The 20,258-nt window shown below is 44.9% G+C and overlaps 1 protein-coding gene across 2 annotated transcripts in view; it reads left to right on the top strand.

Annotated features, from left to right (window-relative positions):
- ATG2B (autophagy related 2B) overlaps positions 1-20,258 on the top strand; it is an 860,766-nt gene that overhangs the window by 205,220 nt on the left and 635,288 nt on the right. For both annotated transcript variants that reach the window (XM_069208269.1, XM_069208268.1), the window contains exons 15-16: positions 7,100-7,373; positions 9,291-9,393. In XM_069208269.1, coding sequence (XP_069064370.1) covers positions 7,100-7,373; positions 9,291-9,393 — 377 coding nt within the window. The remainder of the gene's footprint in view (positions 1-7,099; positions 7,374-9,290; positions 9,394-20,258) is intronic.

Here is a 20,258-nt window from a genome sequence, read left to right as displayed (position 1 = left end):
ACAACAGGCTGTTGAAGGCAGGCTCGACCCAGGCTGTTGTCTTCCACCTTCAGACTAGGGCAGACCTCCTGCATTCGCTGTGGTTCACTACAAACGTGCTGAAGTCACACTTGAAGCCTTCTCAGGCACACCTTACCATCCCATCGGAGCAGTTCTGGGCACAGTGCAGTTTCGGGCTTATCATCCCGAGCAGCGAGTCCAGGATATTCCGACTAAGACATAGATGTTTAAGCTTATGTCCTGGATTTCGGTGAAAATTATTCTGAGGCTGCTGGGCCACATGGCCTCCTGCATCCTGCTTGTGACACATGCCAGATGGCAAATGCAGGCACTGCAGTGTGACCTGACGTTCCAGTTGGCACATCATCAGGGGACTCTCTGCAGTATGGTCCAGATCTCGGAGGGAACTGCAAAAGACCTACAGTGTTGGCTAATCAACCGCGATTGGGTCAAAGCAGACTCCTCTCCCTTTCCCAATCAGATTTCACAGTGGTGGTAGATATGTCACTCCTTAGATGGAACGGCCATCTGAGAGAGGTGGAGATCAGAGGACTCTGATCTCCTGAGGAACCTGGACTCCACATCAACTTGCTGGAGCTCTGAATGATCCAACTAGCATTGAAAGCATTTCTTCCCTTTGTCAAAGGGAAGATAGTGCAGGTGTCACAGACAACACCATGTGGTACTGCAACAAGCAGGACAGTGTGGTGTTGTGGACCCTTTGTCAAGTGGCCCTGTGTAAAGGAAGCTGGCCTGGTGTGTGGTGAGCCTCTATGGTGTTATCACCTTATACCAGGTCCAGGTATCCCCTATTAGTAAGGTGTAGTCAGGGTATAGGAAGCCAGGGCTCTCTTGAGGTAGCTGTGGATGAGCAGCCAAGACTTATCTAGGAGACATGCATAGCTTATGCAATACCACTATAGTCACACATCCCTTGCACACATGAAAGAACCACACAGTATTTACAAAAATAAAGGCGCGTCGTTATGTTAAAACACAAATGCTAAAGTACTGTATAGGCAATACTCCACTAGGAGGTGAGTAAACACATTATTATACACACATTAGAAGTCAGTGATTAGCATAGAAACCAATAGCAAACAGTGAAAACAATAGAAAATAGTTAAGGCCCTAGGGGGAGACCAAACCATATACTAAGTGAGTAGAATGTCAAAGGCAGTCCCCCACCAAAGGAAGTGGAATCTGTAGAGGAGAGCTGGAGGAACTAGGAACCCCAAAAGATAAGTACCAGAGTGTCCCTCAGCGAATAGAAGTAACTACCTGGTTCTCCCCAGACCCACCAAAAGGACTTCAGAAGAGGATTTTGCAAGATCCAGACAGGACTGCAAGAAACCAAAAGTGGGTCCTGGTAGAGGAAGACCTGTAAAGGAAGGGGACCAAGGCCGGCTCATGTTGGAGTGTCCGGTTGCGGCAGAAGCCACTACCCACCCATCTGTGGATGCAGGACCAAGTTGAAGGTGAACGAAGACAGTCAGTAGTGCAGCACTCGAGCAGCGGAAGAATTCCTGAAGTGATGCAGTTGATGTCCCACGCCAGAAGAAGGATTGCAGTCAGTCAGTGGTGTGGAAAAAACACCAGCAAGCCTTGGCAAAGGCAAATGTCATAGAAGAAGAAATTGGAGCTACCGGGGACCAGCAAGGTCCAGGGGGACTCAGCCTGGGGAGTGGGGATAGGACGTGAAGAAGCACAGAGAGGGCAGTGCATCGCAGGGAAGAGTGCTGGGGGCTGGGGCTACACGGATCCTGTAAATCCCTTTGAGGAGATGCCAAAAAGCCTTGGTAGATGCAAGAGACGCGGTGCACAGGGGTACTGTCCTGCGTGGTGAGACAACAGCTTACCGTCTCCCAAGTTGGACAGCTGGTAGAGAGGACCAAGGGGACCACTCCAGACCACGACCTGTGATGCAGGATCCACGCAGCTCTGGAGGAGAGGCGGTCCACACAGCTGGTTGTCGTTCAAGGGAGATTCCTTCTTGCTTATTGTGCAGACTGAAGACTCGTCACCCTCAGAAGATGCACAACCAGGGAAATGTTGCAGTTGCTGGAAGGAGCCAGAGAAACAATGTTGCAGAGCAGAGTCGTTGCTGTAGTTGCAGATTGTCGGTTCCTGGAGGGTCCAGTTGCAGTTCCAGTGGCCAGAAGGCGAAGTGAATGATGCAGAGGAGTCCTGCTGGAATCATGCACGTTGAATCTGAGGACCCACCCAAGAGGGAGAACCTAGCAGGGTTGCCACATATCAGGAGGGGGCTGTGATGTTAACTGCCTGTCCTGGCCATTCAGATGCTCCCAAAGGCCTATGCCCATCTTCGATTTAAGATGGCAGAATCAATGGCAGAATCAAGTGGCCACCTGGAGGAGCTCTGGGCACCACCCCTGGGGTGGTGATGGACAGGGGAGGCTATCCCTCCCAAGCTATGTAAAACCTATTTCCAAGGGAAGAGGGTCTTACCTCAATCTCCCAAAGGAAATCCTTTGTTTTGCCTTCCTGGGCTTGAGCTGGTCAGCAGCAGGATGGCAGAAACCTGTCTGTAGGACGACAGCAGTGTGGGCTGCCTGGAAAAACCTGCAAAACTGGTAGGAGCAATGTGGGTGGAGGTACTCTAAGCAGGCCCCCAAGTGCATGGAATCATACAACCAATACTGGCAACAGTATTTGGGTATGATTCAGACATGTTTGATACCAAACATGCCCAGGTTCGGAGTTTACATTATGTAGCTGGACACAGGTAGTGGCCTGTGTCCAGTACACACGTAAAATGGTGTCCCCGTACTTCCGAAGTCTGGGAAAATGGAGCTGGAGTTCGTAGGGGCACCTCTGCTTATGTAGGGTTGCCCTAACAGACAGGTACCTGCACCCTGCCCTCTGGGCTAGGAGGTCCTGCCATAGGGGTGACTTACAGTGACCTGATGCAGTGCCCTGAAGCGAAAGGGTGCATGCAGACACATTTTACATGGGCTCCCATAGGTGGCATAATACATGATGCAGCCCTTGGGGAACCCCTAGTGCCCCAATGCCCTGGGTACCTGGCTATTCTATGCCAGGGGGTAATTGTGGGCCACCAGCATGCCAAATGTGTTGTGTGTGATGTCCTAAGCAACCAAATTTATAGGAAGGGAGCAAAGTCACTGGGGTCCTGGTTAGCAGAATCCCAGTAAACACAGTCAAAAAAACCACTGACAGCAGGCAAAAAGTGGGGATAACCATGCCAGAAAGAGGGTACTTTCCTGCACTGTCTCTCTCGTCATAGCTGGAACACCAGGGGCATAACCTTGGTAGTTCAACACCTGGCAGGTTCTCTGAACTCCAGGGCAGACAAACTCAGCCATCTATGCCTAGCGGATCACGCGTAGGGTCTGCATTCAGAGGTGGCACACGGACTCTTTCAGCAGTGGGGAGAGCCTTGGTTAGATCTTTTCGCCTCCAAAGAGAACATGCAGTGTCAGCAGTTTTAGGCATTGGAGTTCCCAGAGTGGCTCCTGGTAGGAGACGCTTTTTGTCCTGAGTGGAGTTCAGCCCTCCTGTATGCCTTTATGCTCATAACACTTCTGCCAATAGTTCTCAAGATCAGGAACGACAAGGCTCAAGTAATTCTTGTGGCACTGGGCTGGGCATGGAGAATCTGGTATCCTGAGTTTCTGAGAAGAAGCAATAATCCTTCGATCAGCCTGCCCCTTCATGAGGATCTTCTGCTGCAGCAGCCGTGGAGGGTCCTCCACCTGAACCTGTCAACTCTCTGCTGTCTTGGATGAAGATTGAGCAGCGACAGTTGACAGCCTTTGATCTTCCTCCCGAAGACTGTAATGTTATTCTGACAGCCAGGTGTCCCTCCATCAAGCTGATGTGCATCTGTTGATGGCAAAGGTTTGTATTATATTGTACAGAAAAGTCTATTCCTCTTTCTGCCTCTTTCAGATATTCTTCTCTTCTTTCTCACCCTTGCTCAACTGGGCTCTGCCCTGGGTGCTCTTAAGAGGTATCTCTCTGCTCTCTCCGCCTTCCTGCGACTGCCTGACCAACCCTCTTTATTTAAGTCCCCAATTGTAATTAGCTTTCTCAAGGGGCTTGTACATTTGTTTCCGCCTTCGCCCTTTATTATCCTCAGTGGTACCTTAATTTGGTTCTCACCTACATTCGAGATGTTGCAGTATAGTCCCTTCTGGCTGCTTACCATCAAGACAGCCTTTCTAGTGGCAATAACATCTGCCGCAGGTGTATGAGCTGCCGGGTTTGTCATCCAAACCTCCCAATTTGACTGTTTCCAGACAAGGTGGTGCTTCGCAGAAGGGCTTATTTCCTTCCAAAAATGGTAACCCCATTCTCTTTGGGTCACTAACTCTGCCCACGTCTTAAGCTCTTCCACGTCCCTCTAAAGAAGAGAAACGACTCCACCATCTGGACCCAGAAAGTGAGTTGTCGTTCGACCTTGACTGCATAAAAGAGTTCCGGATGGACAATCAACTCTTCGTGGAGTATGTTGCACCAAAGAAAGGACGGGCAGAACAGAAGCAAACCATTTCACACTGGGTCGTTCTCTGTATTAAATTCTGCTACGCCCTGGCCAAGAAACATCCTCCTGAGGGCTTAAGGGGCTTTTCCACCAAAGGAAAGACTGCAACCACAGTGTTGGCACATGGAGTCCCGGTCCTGGACATCTGCCGGGCTGCAACGTCGGTGTCCCTGCACACATTTTCCAAACAGTACTGCCTGGGCACTCAGGTCCGTAGGATTGGGCTTTTCGCCCGCTCGGTCCCGTCAGGACTTCTTTCTTGACTAAATTTGTCCGCAGCTTACTGCTGGGGTTAGTATTGCTTGGGCACCTATTCAAAGGTAAGGAATCTGCAGCAAGAAATCTCTGTCCGATTAGTAAATTACTTACTTTCGGTAGAAGAATTATCTGTAGATTATCTAGCTGTAGATTCCTTGCAGACTTACCCATTCCTCCCCTCTCTCTGGACATATTTCTAGGGTTAAGGATGATCCCTTTCAGGGCCCTAGTTTGAACACACCAATGTCAGTGCACTTCATGCCTCTGAGCTCCTGCTGTGGAAAGTCATGAACAGTAACTGATGTCCGATGCTGAGGTGGCAAATATATGGGTGACCGCACTGTCACTTCTGGCACCAAGAACGCTGATGCATGGAATCCAAAAAAAGGCAGGAGTACTGCTCACACAAAAATGTTCCAGTTCCAGTCTGATGCCTGGTAAATTCATAGATAAGGAATCTGCAGCTAGATATTGTCTCCACCAGATAATTCGTTATCGAAGGTAAGTAACTTGTTCAACTAGTAAATTAAAATCATTCTGTCCATTTTTATAATTCAGTAAATACAGATAAACACACCTTCTCTGTTGTTACAGCTTAAACCATTTACCTACATATAACAGACAATGTGCAAATAAAGACAAAGGGCCTGATTCGCAATGCTAGCTAACATGTTTGAGTAAGTTTACACTTGTGAGTACGTTTACTACTTGGGCTATTCACAACATTTCAATTTAAGTTACTAATAAAGAAAGTATTAGTAACGCAGATTCAGATTTTGTGAAAAGCGAAAATCAGTAAACTTAAAGTGTGTTAGCTTTGTGAATCAGGCACCAACTCTCAGTGAAGCATATATATTACTTGGAGGAGTAGAGGTGATATCTTGAGGAAAATTGCGAGAGCTTATCAGATGTATTACATATATTTGTGGAAATTCTATAGATTTTTTGTCATAAATATTTTCATAATTAGTTTGATGATTCAATATGTATGCTTAAAGATTAGATAAAGCAAATAATTAAAGAAAGAAGAACCATGAGACAAATGATGGTGAGAAGAAGGAGAACAAACATATAACATTTACAATAGTAATAATAAAAGTCATATTTACCGTTCTGCTTTAATTTCTAAAAAGTCACACTTTTGTATCTCTTTATGCCAAAATCTAAAAAAGAAATGCAAATCCACTCCATTAATAGGTGCTAAATGGTTTACCAAACATTCCTATGTCAACAACTGTCTAGCATTTTTATGAAGGTTATTATGAAATACTATTGATAAATAGTACCTTGTATTTAAGGCCGGAATAGGCTCCAGACAAAAGTAAAACAATACACCTATTGAAGAAAAGTCTTTATGCCATTTGAATCAGTATACCACAGTATTTAATTCAGGTTATTCAAGAAATGGTATGCACCAGGTACACATTTATAAAACTTTGCTGGGTAGCTTTGCAAAGAACTGCCTCCTTTCAATGGACATATTATCACCTGTGTCTTGCACCAGTAAGTGGAATCAATCTTATGTCTCATCACTCCTCGAAAGGAGGTGGCAAAGTCCTATTTGATCCTACAGATCATTCTAGATCATACTTCCTGTTTTGTAGGCGAACCAGTGATTTCATTTCTGTTAGAAATTGGCTAAGATATGGGTATGTTGCAGAATGTGCTGTAACTGAGATTTGGAGAAAAGAAATGTGTGATGTTTATTTGTTGAGTGTTGTATTAATGAAAATTTTAAAATAAACAGTTAAAAAAAATACTTACCTCTCAATGTGTCTGCCATCAAGCAGCTATCCAGTTTGATGTTAAGGCCAGAAACACTTGTTCCCATGGCCTCCAGGGATGGTTGTACAAGTGCTTAGCGACCCTTTATGTCTGTCTGAAAAGACAAATGGTCCATAATTAAATAGACAGTTTTCTTAAGTCTTTCAAACCTGCCTGACGCTCTAATGCTCTCTTCGTCTGCAATCTGTATAATTTATGTTCTAGTTGATATGCCGTTTTATACCATTCCACATCAGCTTATTACTTGTCTTGTTTACTGGTAAGCTCCTTTTACTGTAAGAACTATACAAAATAGATTTAATTGTTTATGTCTCTTGAGTGTCTGCTGTTAGCAAGATACATTCCTAGGGGTGAGATCTGACAATTTATCTCAAACCTGCTAAAAGTTTCAAGGAGTTTTGTACAGACTCCTTCCATTTTGCATTTAAATTACAAGTACATGTTGTTTATATTTGTATTAATATGAACTTCATATATATGTATCTCAAGAACTTCATAACTATTTTCATATTTTTTTTGTTTTCTCAGCACAAGGCTTTTACAGAAATTTTTCTCGATGATTCACGTGCACCAACCAACTGTTGCGTGTCTGTTAATGTTACTGCCCCGGAATTAAATCTTGCGGTTCGATTTCCAATACCTGATCTGCGCTCTGACCAAGAACGAGGGCCATGGTTTAAGAAATCACTGCAAAAAGAGATCCTGCATCTTCAGTTTATGGACCCAGAATTTAAAACTGAATTCGTTGGTGGTTCCTCTCCAGAACAAGTAAAATTAGAGCTCACATTTAAGGAGCTAACAGGTGAATAATAAATTCTTAGATATCATTACATTTAACCCTTTTAAAATAGTGCACTCACATATAAATTATTCTTTCTACATGTTATGGTGGGAAAATTACACACCTGTTCACATTTCCTATGACAGAAATGCTTCTTTTTATGTATTCAATTGGCAGTACAGGAAGGGCCAGTGTTCGGGGAACAGTAACAACATAAATCACTAATAGTGTTAATGTTTCTAAAAGATCATATTCTTGAGTTTGAGTCGCAAAAGTGCCAATGGTTATCACTTGGAAATATCAATGAGTTTAATGAATAGACATGTCTTCTGTATTCCTTCTGTTTCCTTTTGGATGTGTCTAGGTAGTTTCTGTATGTTACTTGAAGTTCCATGTTAACATAGTGTTGAGAAACCATGATGTCAATCCTCCACCAAAATGTTTTTCTGTGATTATTACTTAGATTTCTTACCAAACGTTTGAGGTGTTACTCACGTATTAGCCAATCCACTTACCTGTAGGGCAGCAATGTTGACTCCATAGCAGAAATTCCTGTTTGCACAAACAAGCTGTAGACTTTAAAAAAAAAATCATGAATAACCCAGAAGATTAAGTGATAATTCAGGGCTGAAGAGTGCAAGAATGGGGCTCATTAAACTGACTTATTAGTAGTTGTGAGTTTCTTATTCATTCTTCTCATACTTATGACTTAATGAGAACCTTAAAAGGTGTGCTAACTTTTTGGCTGGCACCATGTGGAAGGAATCCATCTACATGTTACACATAAACATAAAATATATGTTACTGAACTGGAGAAACTACTATGAAACAAAAAATTGTCTTCCTCACAAATCAACAGTTAGATCAATAGATAATAATGTTCACCAGAACCACATATTGTGTTAAGGGTATAAGATTTAGAGTTAAAGCAGAGATCCACACAAATGTCCAAGTGAATGTTCTGAGGTTGCCTGACCACTCAGATTACAACAATCACAGAGGCTTGGAGCTCAACAAAGAGGCTTGATCATGCAAAATCCAGGAGTGGTATATTAAAAAAGGAATCCTGTGCAGGTGACAGGTAGGATCACCCAACCAACAACATATAGATCTGAGTCCCACAAGAGGTTAAGAGGTAAAAACAAAGCTGTGATGCTATTTTAATTGTCCAAACATTGTTCAAGAGCACTAAAAGAAAACTCCAAGTGGAGGCACACTGATAGCTGGAGGGTAAATAGAAGTAAAACCTATGCAGTCAAACGTGTCTGAAAGCTCAAGTCTTGTGACCACCAGTTCGTGAACTTGTGGTGGGCACATAGGTAAATACCCTTGTTCCAAATAACCATGACAAGAAAGAAGTAAACATTGTTCTTCTACAATCTTGTTAGAGTATTGTTGCTAAAACGAATTCTTAATCCAAGCCCAGAACCAATGTAATGGTAGAATCGCAAACACATTCCAGAAAGGGTGGCAGATCCTTCCTAATATCTGTCAAGGAGTCTGTCTCTAATAAACAGATTGTAGAAAAACTACTCCGGTGATTGGGAGAATCTCTAATCTGTGTAGTACAGCAGCTAGAATTGAACAAGCTACATTACTATTTTCATTGGTCAGGTATGCATATGCAGAGCTAAATATTTACTGGTCAACCCATTTCTAACCGTAAACCCAGACCAACAACATGCCCTGGGAGAAGGAAGACATTAAAAGATGCTTCCTCCCAATGATATCCAACATACAGACAAGACAGAGTAACACCCATTTTGTCTATATTAGGCAAGAAGCCTACAAGATTTATAGGAATTTAAGTTGATCATTTCAGCATTGTATGGGAAGTTGATTGTGCAATGCACTTTTCACTTTTGTGGAAATCAGTTAATATTCTCCTTCACCTGTGACATTTTTGATTTAACTAGTTTGTTGTCTCCTTAACTCAAGGCACGTTTCAAGAAGGCAAGGAAGAACCTTTAATCAACTTTTTTAAAGTAGCAAGTGGCATAGATGGTGACATGACATCCTCTGACACCTTCGACTGGCCAAGGTATTTTAAGCCTCTTGTGTTTTGTGTAATGTTTTAATGCTTACCCCAGCGCCCTCTATCTTATTAGATATTGCTTTATGATGTGTGGCATCCCCGTTGGTTGCCACCTGCTTTGCAGTATTTGTTTGACTTACTGGGAATCATTATAGTAGAAATACGTTTGATTCAGAGTCACATTTGTATGTATATCTGATAGAGACTTCTAGTCGCAGATTCCTTACCTTAGAATTTTCACGAGCCGTCAGACTGGATCTCAAGTTTTTTCTTTGAGCAGTAATTTGCACGCATCAGGTGGTGTTGGTTGACTCCAGGTGTGTCGTGGGTGTCATGGTACCCATGATGACATTGCGGTCGTACTTAAGAGCCACCCCGGCGCGCTGACGTCGGTTCTTTTCTTTCCGCGCCACACGCAGATCCGGAGATGAACAACCCTGGTACATTTTTTACCAACTTTGACCTTTTTGTCAGCTTTTTGGACTTTTTGATGTGTCGAGGGATGTCTCGTAAGACCGGCTTCAAGCCTTGCGACACCTGTCACCGCATGATGTCAGTGACGGACCCGCACCTGATCTGTTTGTGGTGTATGGAGCGCAACCACAGCCCAAAGTCGAGTGCCTGGCCATGAACCCAAAAGCTTTGAGAGAGTGGCCCTAAATCTTATCAGGGCCCGGCACTCGACTCCGAGTCGCTCCTGGTCTCGCTCAAGAGAATGAATGTCTCAAGATCGCTCGCAGAGTCATCACCACTCCTCTTAGTCCCATTCAAAATCATGAGGACATTTGGGTCATAAGAAGAAGAAGTCGAAGAAAGCTAAAAACTTTTCGACTTCGCCTTGTTGCTCGGCAGATGTGACACGGATGCTGAGCCTACTTCTGGGTCCCCTCCGCACCTCCATGAGTTTCCGAGAGCCGGAGTCACCCCAGCCCAGCTTAAGGAGTTTTATGAGACCATGTGCCTCATTTTTGTGGAGACTGACTCTCCTACTGCTCTTTTGGGGTCTGGGGGCTCGGATGGGGGCCCTTTAGGCTCCGCACAGACTATTCTGGTCCCGGCTTCCGAGGGCCCCTCAGGATCCGTTCTCTGATCTGTGCCAACGCAGATTGTACCATTCTGACCTTCCCTGACGCCGGCTAAAACGTCAATGCACCCGACGTCAGTTGGGCCCGTAATCGATGTCGACGAGGCTTACTCACCCCAGGTTGGATTCGGACCCTTAATATTATGAGTACGACTATGAGGAAGGATTGGAGGGGTCGCTGGACCCTTCAGAATACCATCTAGAAAACCCTTATTTGGACTCTGCACAGAAATTGGGGGACACTAGTGGTCTGGATACTTCTCCAGACTCTGCCATGTCTTCTCCTCCTACAGTGCCTACGACAGAGGGAGCGTCTTACCCCATGGTGGTCAGTAGGGCGGCTGAGGTCCTTGGCTTTGAGCTTCCCACTGTGGCAGTCAGGACTAACCTCCTGACAGAGTTGCTTCAGCCTGGGGCTTCTACTTCGGAGCCTCTAATTCTATTTAATGAAGCCCTCACTGATGTCCTTCTGGGTACTTGGTCCAGAACCAGCACAGGGGCTCCTTTGAACAGGACAATGGCCTGTCGCCATCGGCTGCCCCAAATGACCCTAAATTCCTGTTCCAGCACCCCATGCCTGAGAGCCTTGTCCTTCAGGATTACTCGTCATCTGGCGCATTCCCATCCACTTCCCTGGATAGGGAATCAAGGAGACTGTACTAACTTTGGAAGAAGATCTTTTCTTCCTCCAGTCTGGCATTGCAATCTGTGAACACAGCAGGCCTTTTGGGCCGCTACACTCATTCACTGTGGAATATGGTCGCGCAAGTATTGCTGCAGGTCCTGGAGGAGGCCCGGGCTGTTGTCTACCAAGCCATTGCTGATGGAAGGGATTTGGGTAAGTTCACGATTCGGTTGTGTCAACGGTGGCCTTGAGGTGCCACGCCTAGTTGAGGACGTCAGGTTTCTAGGAGGATGTCCAGTAGTCTCTAATGGACATGCCCTTCAATGGCACCCTTCTCTTTGGAGACAAAGTGGCCCGGCCCTCGAGAGGTTCAAGGAGTCCCAGGCTACAGCTCGGTCCCTTGGCTTAGCGACTGCCCCTCGCCCACCACAGTCCGCATTTCACCCCTTTATTGGCCGCAGGAGGCGTTCACTGCCACGTCTTTACCCTGCCAGCCACAGAGCCTCACTGCACGGCTATGGACGCAGAATCCAATGGTTTGAGGGACAGGGACCAGAGGTCTGCTCAGTCCGTCCCCGCCCCTGCAGCAGCCTCCAAGCTTTCCTAGTCCATCTACCATGTAGGAAGTTGGCCAGGTGTGTGGTGGACACCTATGGTGTTGGCACATTATACCAGGCCCAGGCAACCCCTATTAGTGAATGTAGGCAGTGTATAGGAAGCCAGGGCTCGCTAGAGGTAACTGTGGATGAGCAGCCGAGACTTATCTAGGAGACATGCAAAGCTTATGCAGTACCACAATAGTCATACAGCAACTTATCACACATGAAAGAACCATACAGTGTTACAAATATAAAGGTACTTTATTATAGTAACTCAAATATTAGAATACTGAATAGGCAATACTCGACTGGAGGTAAGTAAACACACTATTATATACACATTAGCAATCAGTATATAGCATAGAAAGCAATAGGCATTATTAATAGCAGTAGCAAATAGTAAGGGCCCTAGGGGAGGGCCAAACCTGATACTAAAAAAGTGGAATGTGGAAAGCCAGTCCCCCACCCAAGAATGTGGAATCAGGAGAAGGGAGCTGTAGGAACTAGGAACCCCAAAGGTAAGTACCAGGGTGCCCCCAGCGACGAGGAGAGGAGAGGTAAGTATGTGGTTTTCCACAACCCCAAAAGGAGGACTTTGGAAAAGGATTGTGCAAGGCCCAACCGAGACTGGAGGAACCCAAAGGTGGATATTGACGGACAAGGACCTGCAAAGGAAGGAGACCAAGTCCAGTTTCAGCAGGAGTGTCCTGTTGTGGCAGAAGCCACTACCCACCCTTCTGTGGATGCAGGACCAGGTCGACGGTGGACGAAGAAGGTCAGCAGTGCAGCACAGGAGCCGAAGAGGGGTCCCACAAGTTATGCAAGAGATGTCCCACGTCTGTGGTCGAGGTGCAGTCGGTCAGTGGTGTTGGAAAACCACCAACAAGCCTTCGCAAATGTAAGAGGCGGAGAAGAATGTTTGCAAGGCTGAAGAGGACCAGCAAGGTCTAGGGGTCTCAAGCCAAGGAGGGGAGTCCGGGGTGACCCTCAGCAGCTGGGAGAGTCACAAGAAGAGGAGGCAGCCCCTGCAGGCAACCCACTGGCAGCAGGCACTAGAGTCGCAGTGAGACCCAATTGGCACACCTGAAGACGAGTCCCACGTCGCTGGAGCAGCAGGCAGAAGACTGTGCTTTGCAGGAATGAGTGCTGGGGGCCGGGGCAACACAGAGCCTGAAGATCCTTTGGAAGAGGAACAAACAAGCCTTGGTAGCTGCAAGAGTTGCAGTACTACAGACCCCCACCTGTGGTCCAGGATCCACACAGCTCCGGAGGAGAGAAGATTCACACAGCCGGTCATCTTTGCAGGTGGTGCCTGCGGATGCTGGGGATGACTCCTTCACTCCAAGGGAGACTCCTTCTTAATTCTTGTGCAGGCTAAAGACTCATCGCCCTCAGAGGATGCCAAGCTGGGGAAATGTTGCAGTTGCTGGAAGGAGCAGGAGAAAAAAGTTTGCAAAGCAGAGTTGTTGCTGCAGTTGCAGATTGCTGGTTCCTGGAGGGTCCAGCTGCAGTCCTGGTGGCCAGAAGATGAAGTGAATGGTGCAGAGGAGTCCTGCTGCAATCTTGCACGTCGAATCTGAGGACCCACCAAAGAGGGAGACCCTAATTAGTTCTGAAAGGGGGATTGGTCACCTAGCAGGGTGACCACCTATGAGGAGGGGGCTGTGACGTCACCTACCCTACCTGGCCGCTCGGATGCTCCAAGTGGCCCTGCCCACCTTGAATTCAAGATGGCAGAATCGAGTGGCCATCTGTAGGAGCTCTGGGCACCACCCCATGGGTGGTGATGGACAGTGGAGTGGTCAGCCCCCTTTCCTTTGTCCAGTTTAGTGCCAGAGCAGGGACCGGGGGATCCCTGTAGTGGTGCAAACCGGTTTATGCAAGGAGAGCATCAAGTGTTCCCTTCAAAGCATACCGGTGGCTTGGGAAGGATACCCCTTCCAAACCATGAAACACCTAATTTCCAAGGAAGAGGGTGTTTCCTCCCTCTCTCACAGGAAATCCTTTGTTTTGCCTTCCTCTGCCTGAACTGGTCAAGCAGCAGGAGGGCAGAAACCTGTCTGAGGGGGAGTTTGCAGCTTGGGCTGCCCGGAATACCCAAGAAGACTAGTCGGAGCAATGCTGAGGGTCCTCGAATGAGCCCCCACAGTGCCTGGGATCATACAACCAATATTGGGGTATGATTCCGACTTGTTTGATACCAAACATGATCAGGTTTGGAGTTACCATTATGTAGTTGGACAAAGGTGGTTACCTGTGTCAAGTACACTGGTAAAATACCTTCCCCGCTCTTACGAAGTACAGTGTAATGGAGCTGGTGTTCGTATGGGCACCTCTGCTCATGCAGGGGTGTCCTTACCCACAGGTACCTGCACCCTGCCCTCTGGGCTAGGAGGGCCTACTATAGAGGTAACCTACAGTGACCCGATATAGTGACCTGTAGTGAAAGGGTGCGCGCACCTTTTCACGCAGGCTGCAATGACAGGCCTACAGACACATTTTGCATGAGCTCCCATGAGTGTCATAATACATGCTGCAGCTCATGGGGGACCCCTGGTGTCCCAATAAGTATCATTTACTAGGGACTTATAGGGAGACACCGGTGTGGAGTGCATAAATGTCATAGTCAACTAAATTTGGAGGAAGAGAGCACAGTCACTGGGTTAGCAGGGTCCCAGTGAAAACAGTCCAAGCACACTGACAGCAGGCAAAAAGTGGGGTTAACCATGCAAAAAGAGGGTGCTTTCCTACATTTGTTTCCTGCAAAAACGTTAATGGTAAATCCTAGAAAAATGGGCTGGGCACAGTGGATAGCATTACACATGAGGCATTTTCATTTAAATTTCATTCTTGGTTTGAAGGTTAGCCAGAATAGTTCTTGTATTACTAGACTGACATGATCAAATGTTCTGGTTCCTGACACCTGTCTGGCTGTCTCAAGCAGGACCACTGAAAAAGGAGACCGTGTGTTTTGAGACTTCTATGAGTGTGGCATTTGCATAATTGATGTGAGATAGGACTAACTCTTGGTACACTGGTTAAAATTCAGTAGAGGTCACAGAGGAGTCTACTTTTTAAATGAGCTTCGTGTATTAATTTGTGGCTTTACAGTGTGATCAATGACATGACCAAAAAGGGATTGATCCAGAAAACAAGAACTTTACTTTATAGGCGGTGAAGCCATCGAATTTAGGTTAATTTTGTCGCTCCATATCTAATGTATATTTGTTATGTCTCTGGATGCATATGAGCTTGAAAATTATGGAGACCATCCACTTATTGAATTTTTTTCAACCAGACCGTCAGAGTGAGTATAACCTAGATAGAGTTGGTTTCTAGGAAAATCGAAGTGTCTGACAGATTGATGGACCTTAAAGCCATTCTCCACCATCGGAATTCTCAACAGTATCATGTTTCAACAAAATACAATAGGGGCAAGTGTAGAAGTGTGTTAGGTCCAACAAGTGATGTTGGTGTAGTTGGAAGTTGGTGCACCCATCCTGACAAATGATTTGTGGTTGGTGATGTATGAGGGGAACCAGCTCAGAACACTTGCAGGAAAGCACTTTACTGGTTTCAAGAATATGTTGTAGTCTATGGTGGTTAGTCGTGTCCAACATATACCTGTTTGTATGCTCAAAAGTCATGCAATAATTTTAACATTGGTGATACTGCTGATGTATCTAAATATAAAAAAAATGCTATTTGGTCTTGATTTTGGTCAATGAGTGTGGGCACCTCAGTGGGTCATAGTTTGAAAAACAGTTACACTGAGCATATTTTTATTGTTTATTGGCAGAGTTATTCACAACTTTGTATACACAGTAAACTTGGATTAGTTGTGTTTCTGCTTTGAGATGTGACATGCCTGTAACATTAGGGCAATGTATTATCTAAATATCAAAAAGGTTGCCACTCGTGTGTGAGTTTGATTAAGTCAAAAGGTATGAGCTCTTGCATTACACTAGGTAGTGGATGTACTAACATCTACGAAAGATTGTAGTTCTCCAGGTATCTGCATACTTTCAAACATGAATATGTAAGGATAGATACTTGGAAAAAATCTGGCTGCAGGAAGGATGAAATTGCTGATGTCATCCTTAAGGGGCAAGGAATTCAAAAGCTGCAGTGTTTTATAAGTTAGCAGAGAGGGGTAACATGGCTGCTCTTTAACCTTTTTTTAAACATCACTTGTAGCAGTGAAATGCACAATGAAGTTTGCAAGTTTGAAAGGCCATTGAACTATTAGTTCTTGCCCTGGGATAGGCTTTCTCCATCAATTGAATCAGGTTGTCATTTTGTGTCATGTTCTTTTAGTTTCAGTGATGGACTTACATGGATAGATATTGAAGGGTCTGATAATAAATCGGAATTCAAAAACTCTTTGAAGTAAAAACGATAGAAAACCTGACCATGACTTTCTTTAGTGCTGCCGCAGCCATATTAAAAAAAAAATGAATTGTATGCTTTATGTTGAATTATCTGTTTTGACATAACAATCATAATATTTAGATGATACTCTGACTGCTTGTCATATAGAGCAAGTATATAGGTTAAAAGAGTCAGACATATTGATGTGGTTTGAGGAGCATTCTCTTGTTGACAGGTCCTCGAAGTTATCATAGGGGTCGTCAGGTCGGGGCCCCGAGACAAAATAGCTCGCCCCAACAACTTTTTAAAGCCAACCCTGAATTTTGTGTGACCATCTTAATCCCATTATATAATCACTGCATCACTACTGAACATATTTCGGATTCTTGAATATGTGTAGCAATCCACCCGATATAAACCTCAGACATGGAAACAGTCAACAAATCTATTTGCTAGACAATGACATCAAATATTATGCAAGCCCTCTTGGTGAGCTGGAATCCCGGGCACATGAACACTGTATTGTCTCCCAAATTCAAACAGGGTTTAGACACTGGATTGGAACCACTGCAGATCTTTTGTCTTGGCTATGGTGACAGATCGGGCGATAAGAACAACATCCATGGTATATCCATGCTTTGTAGATTTCAAAGTTGAATTTGACTTTGTCCAGCGCAGCATTTTATGGCAGAAACGAGCAGAAAGAAACATCCTGCTCCTCCTAATAAAGAGTATTGTCGTATTGTACTGAACTACTTAGCTCCAAGTTAAACTAAGAGACGAGAGCTCCATAACCTGTCAAATATAAACTTGGACAGGTTTAAAACTAGGATGTGTTTTAGCCCCGCTGCTTAGTAACATCTTTTTGGCTCACTCGTGAAGGACTTAGGAGAAGTGAATGCCCCAAGGCTTGGAGGCAAATCAGTTAGCTGCCTTCTCTAGCAGACAATGCCCTTTTAATATCTAAAACTAGAGTGGGGCTACAACGGCTTCTGAAAAAACTGCATGATTATACGAAACGCAATGGTCTTTCCATCAACCCAGAGAATACCAGAATAATGATAATGGGTAGAAAGATAAAGAAGCCAGGCCAGTGGTACCTGAACGGCCTCTGAACTACTTTGGAATTTAAGTGCTTGGGAGTGGTTATGGACAATCATGGAACTTTCTTCCCCACAGGAGTCCTTAATATCTAAAGCTGCTTCTTTACTCTGCATTCTGAAACTTTTGAAAAAAACATTTAGTCACCCCCACCACCCTTTAATAAAAGTTATTTGTGCCAAACTACTGCCTACTCTGAATATGCTGATCAGAGGCCTTGTGTTGGATAATTTCCAATTTATTGTATAACCTTTTATGTTGCAACTATAGGACGGTTTTCAACTTTCCAAAACATGGTTCCCCAGCACAAATCTGCCTGGAATTTGGCCTGTCCAGCCAAATACTGAAAAGATAAGTTGGCCTTTTGAAAACCTGCTTTAAGCTATGCAAGTGATGGCTCACTGGAAATCCAACTGTGGCTAGAAATAAACAAGTGCAGGCAACAAATCAGCAGCCTGGGTTTATCTGGACCAGTCATTACAGACGTTACAGGCAGCAGTACTGTGGGTAGCTCCAGTCACCTTTGCAACCTTTAAAAAGTTAATCTCCAAAGTTGTGCCTCAGAAATCTCAACTGATAGTTAAACAAAAATTAGCTCTTTGCACACACCCATGGTGATCTTAAAGAACTATGACAAACCAGGCCCGCAACCTATTTTAAGTTTGCTTGTTCAAAAAGTCAAACATAAACTCATCCAATATAGGTTAGGTGGTTTACCAACCTTGGACTGTACACCTGTTGGAAACAGTAAAAACACTATTACACTTTGTAGGCTTTGCCAATCCGATAGCGAATCAACTGTGCATATTGTCTGCATTTTCCCATTCTTATTGACAGAAAGGCACGTATTACGAGGACCCCAATTTCAGTTAATGGGCATGCACTCCTGTAGCTCTGGGGTAATGACCTGCCTCAAAGCAGAGCATCCAATCCTAGCTGAGAGATTGGTGAAATATATGCAGTCAGCTGAAGCATTACTCAACACTGCAGCTCCTTATGAATGATTGTATTTTCAAAGATTTCATTGGGCGCCTCTACTACAACTTTTTTATCTTTATTGCTTCTTGCCTCTATCTGTAATCCACTGATTAAATTGGTGGTCCTACTGACTCATGAACTGCCCCGTTGGAACTATGCCCTTTAGGTCTCTCACCTTACCAATGATGATTCAGAGGACCAACTGACTAGATAGCCATGATTAATTATAGTCTGTTATGAAAATTTGAGACAATTGTTTTACTCTTATTTTCTGCTATTGCGTTCACTTATGACTTGCAAGACAGATGTATGTCAAAGGTTAGTGGAGCAATATCTCAATATTTGCCCAGTTTAATCTTAGCAGTTCTGCAACTTACTGCACTTATTAAATGCATATTGTAAGTTTGAGGTAGCTTTGGGCATAGACTGCGTTCATATAGCAGCTATCTGGGACCTCACTGATTTTAGCATGTAGGAACATGAATACTTGGAGCAGGCATTATTATTGATCACTGAGTTATCGCTCATGTGATTTTGAAAGCAATCAGTAGATAACCGTTTTCCCCAGGTGTGTGAGGACTTTATATGGCTTCAATCAGTTTGTGCCCTGTCTGTAATGCCCACTGGCTAACAGCCTCATAGAGGTGGTGGAATAACTCCCCATCTAAGTATTGTTGAGGTGCAGAGAAATAAAGAGTATCTGCACCTTCCAAACCTGGTCATTTGTGCTGGACAATTCAGTGCCTTATTGATGGTCTATTGATAATGGTGTTGATGACATTGAGGTGCAATTCTAATAGCATTCAGAGGTTTAGTTGCTTAAGATGTGAATACATCTTTGAGGGAGCATAACCAATATTGCAAAGAAGCATAGCTTTGGCTCCCTTACAGTACAAACTTAAAAACTGAAGAACCCTGTCTTCATGCAATAACGTTTTCCTGCTGAGGACACAAACAGTTGACTCAGTATTAAATTGAAATTAAAGCAGAAATAAACCTATCAAACACTAATGTACATTCAGTCCTGTAAAAATATATCTGTAGACCGTCTTCAAAATTTATGCTGTGTGGTTGTCGTGTGAACAGTAAAATAATGATCTTCAGTCAACATCATTATAGTTCTCTGTTGCCATTACAGGGATATTCTTTCCTTCTGCAGTTCTCTCCAAATCTTAGCATGCTAGTATACCATCATGTGTCTCTTTTAAATGTAGAACAGCAGGTGACCTCTGACCGTACTGGTACTACCCACACATAATAGATGGCATGGAGATTGGTAGACCTGGTATCCTTGGCATTGTTTCCCCAGCGTTTTGCCCTCTCACCTCCTGTTTTCTGACATCATTATTACTGGCTTTTTAGTATTCTGGGCACTTTACCGCTGCTGACCTGGGCTAAAGTGGAGGTGCCCTGTACTCTAAACCAAGGTAACATTGGCTTCTCCACAATTGGCATATTTAATTTAGTTGTAAGTCTTTAGTAAAGTGCAGACATGTGCCCAGGGCCTTCAAATTAAATACTACTAGTGGGCCTGCAACACTGATTGTTCCACACCCGCAGTAGCCTTTCAAACATGCCTCAGGCCTAACATTGCAGTGCGTAGGTGGGTAGTTTTACACTGCCATTTCGACCTGACAAGTGAACACAGTTGCCAGGCCCAAACCTTACTTTTTATTACACATCACCCATTCAGGGAGACCTTGGTTAGCCGCAAGGACATGGTACAGTGTATAAAACGTTGGTCATGGGGGGCGTGGCCTGCAGGTGTGTGGAGTGAGACGTGTCTCCCTCGCTTTCCGGGCACCCACGGCGTATCGGACAGCCAGAAGAGTCCTTAACCCCCCATTATTGGCCACAAACATTGGGCTATCAGCCCACCAACGAGCAAACCACCAGAGGGAACGCTACCTTGCGGCGCGAGTACCACCTGCATTGGAGGCTTGCTCCAGCGACAGCCATCTTGGGCCGGGCGGCATGAAACCTGGAAGCCAGATAAGGCTACAACTCCCCCTTGGACCCACCAGGTGGCCGACCCAGTTGGGGGCCACAAACTGAGGCCCCTGGAAACGTTCTGGTGCTTGGCCACACGCAGCAGCTAACACCAATGTGGCGG

This window comes from Pleurodeles waltl, chromosome 9 (genome assembly GCF_031143425.1).
Source record: "Pleurodeles waltl isolate 20211129_DDA chromosome 9, aPleWal1.hap1.20221129, whole genome shotgun sequence".
In the NCBI taxonomy this organism is placed as follows: Eukaryota; Metazoa; Chordata; class Amphibia; order Caudata; family Salamandridae; genus Pleurodeles; species Pleurodeles waltl.
Note: the sequence above shows the minus strand (reverse complement) of the source record. Positions and strands in the feature narration are given on the sequence as shown.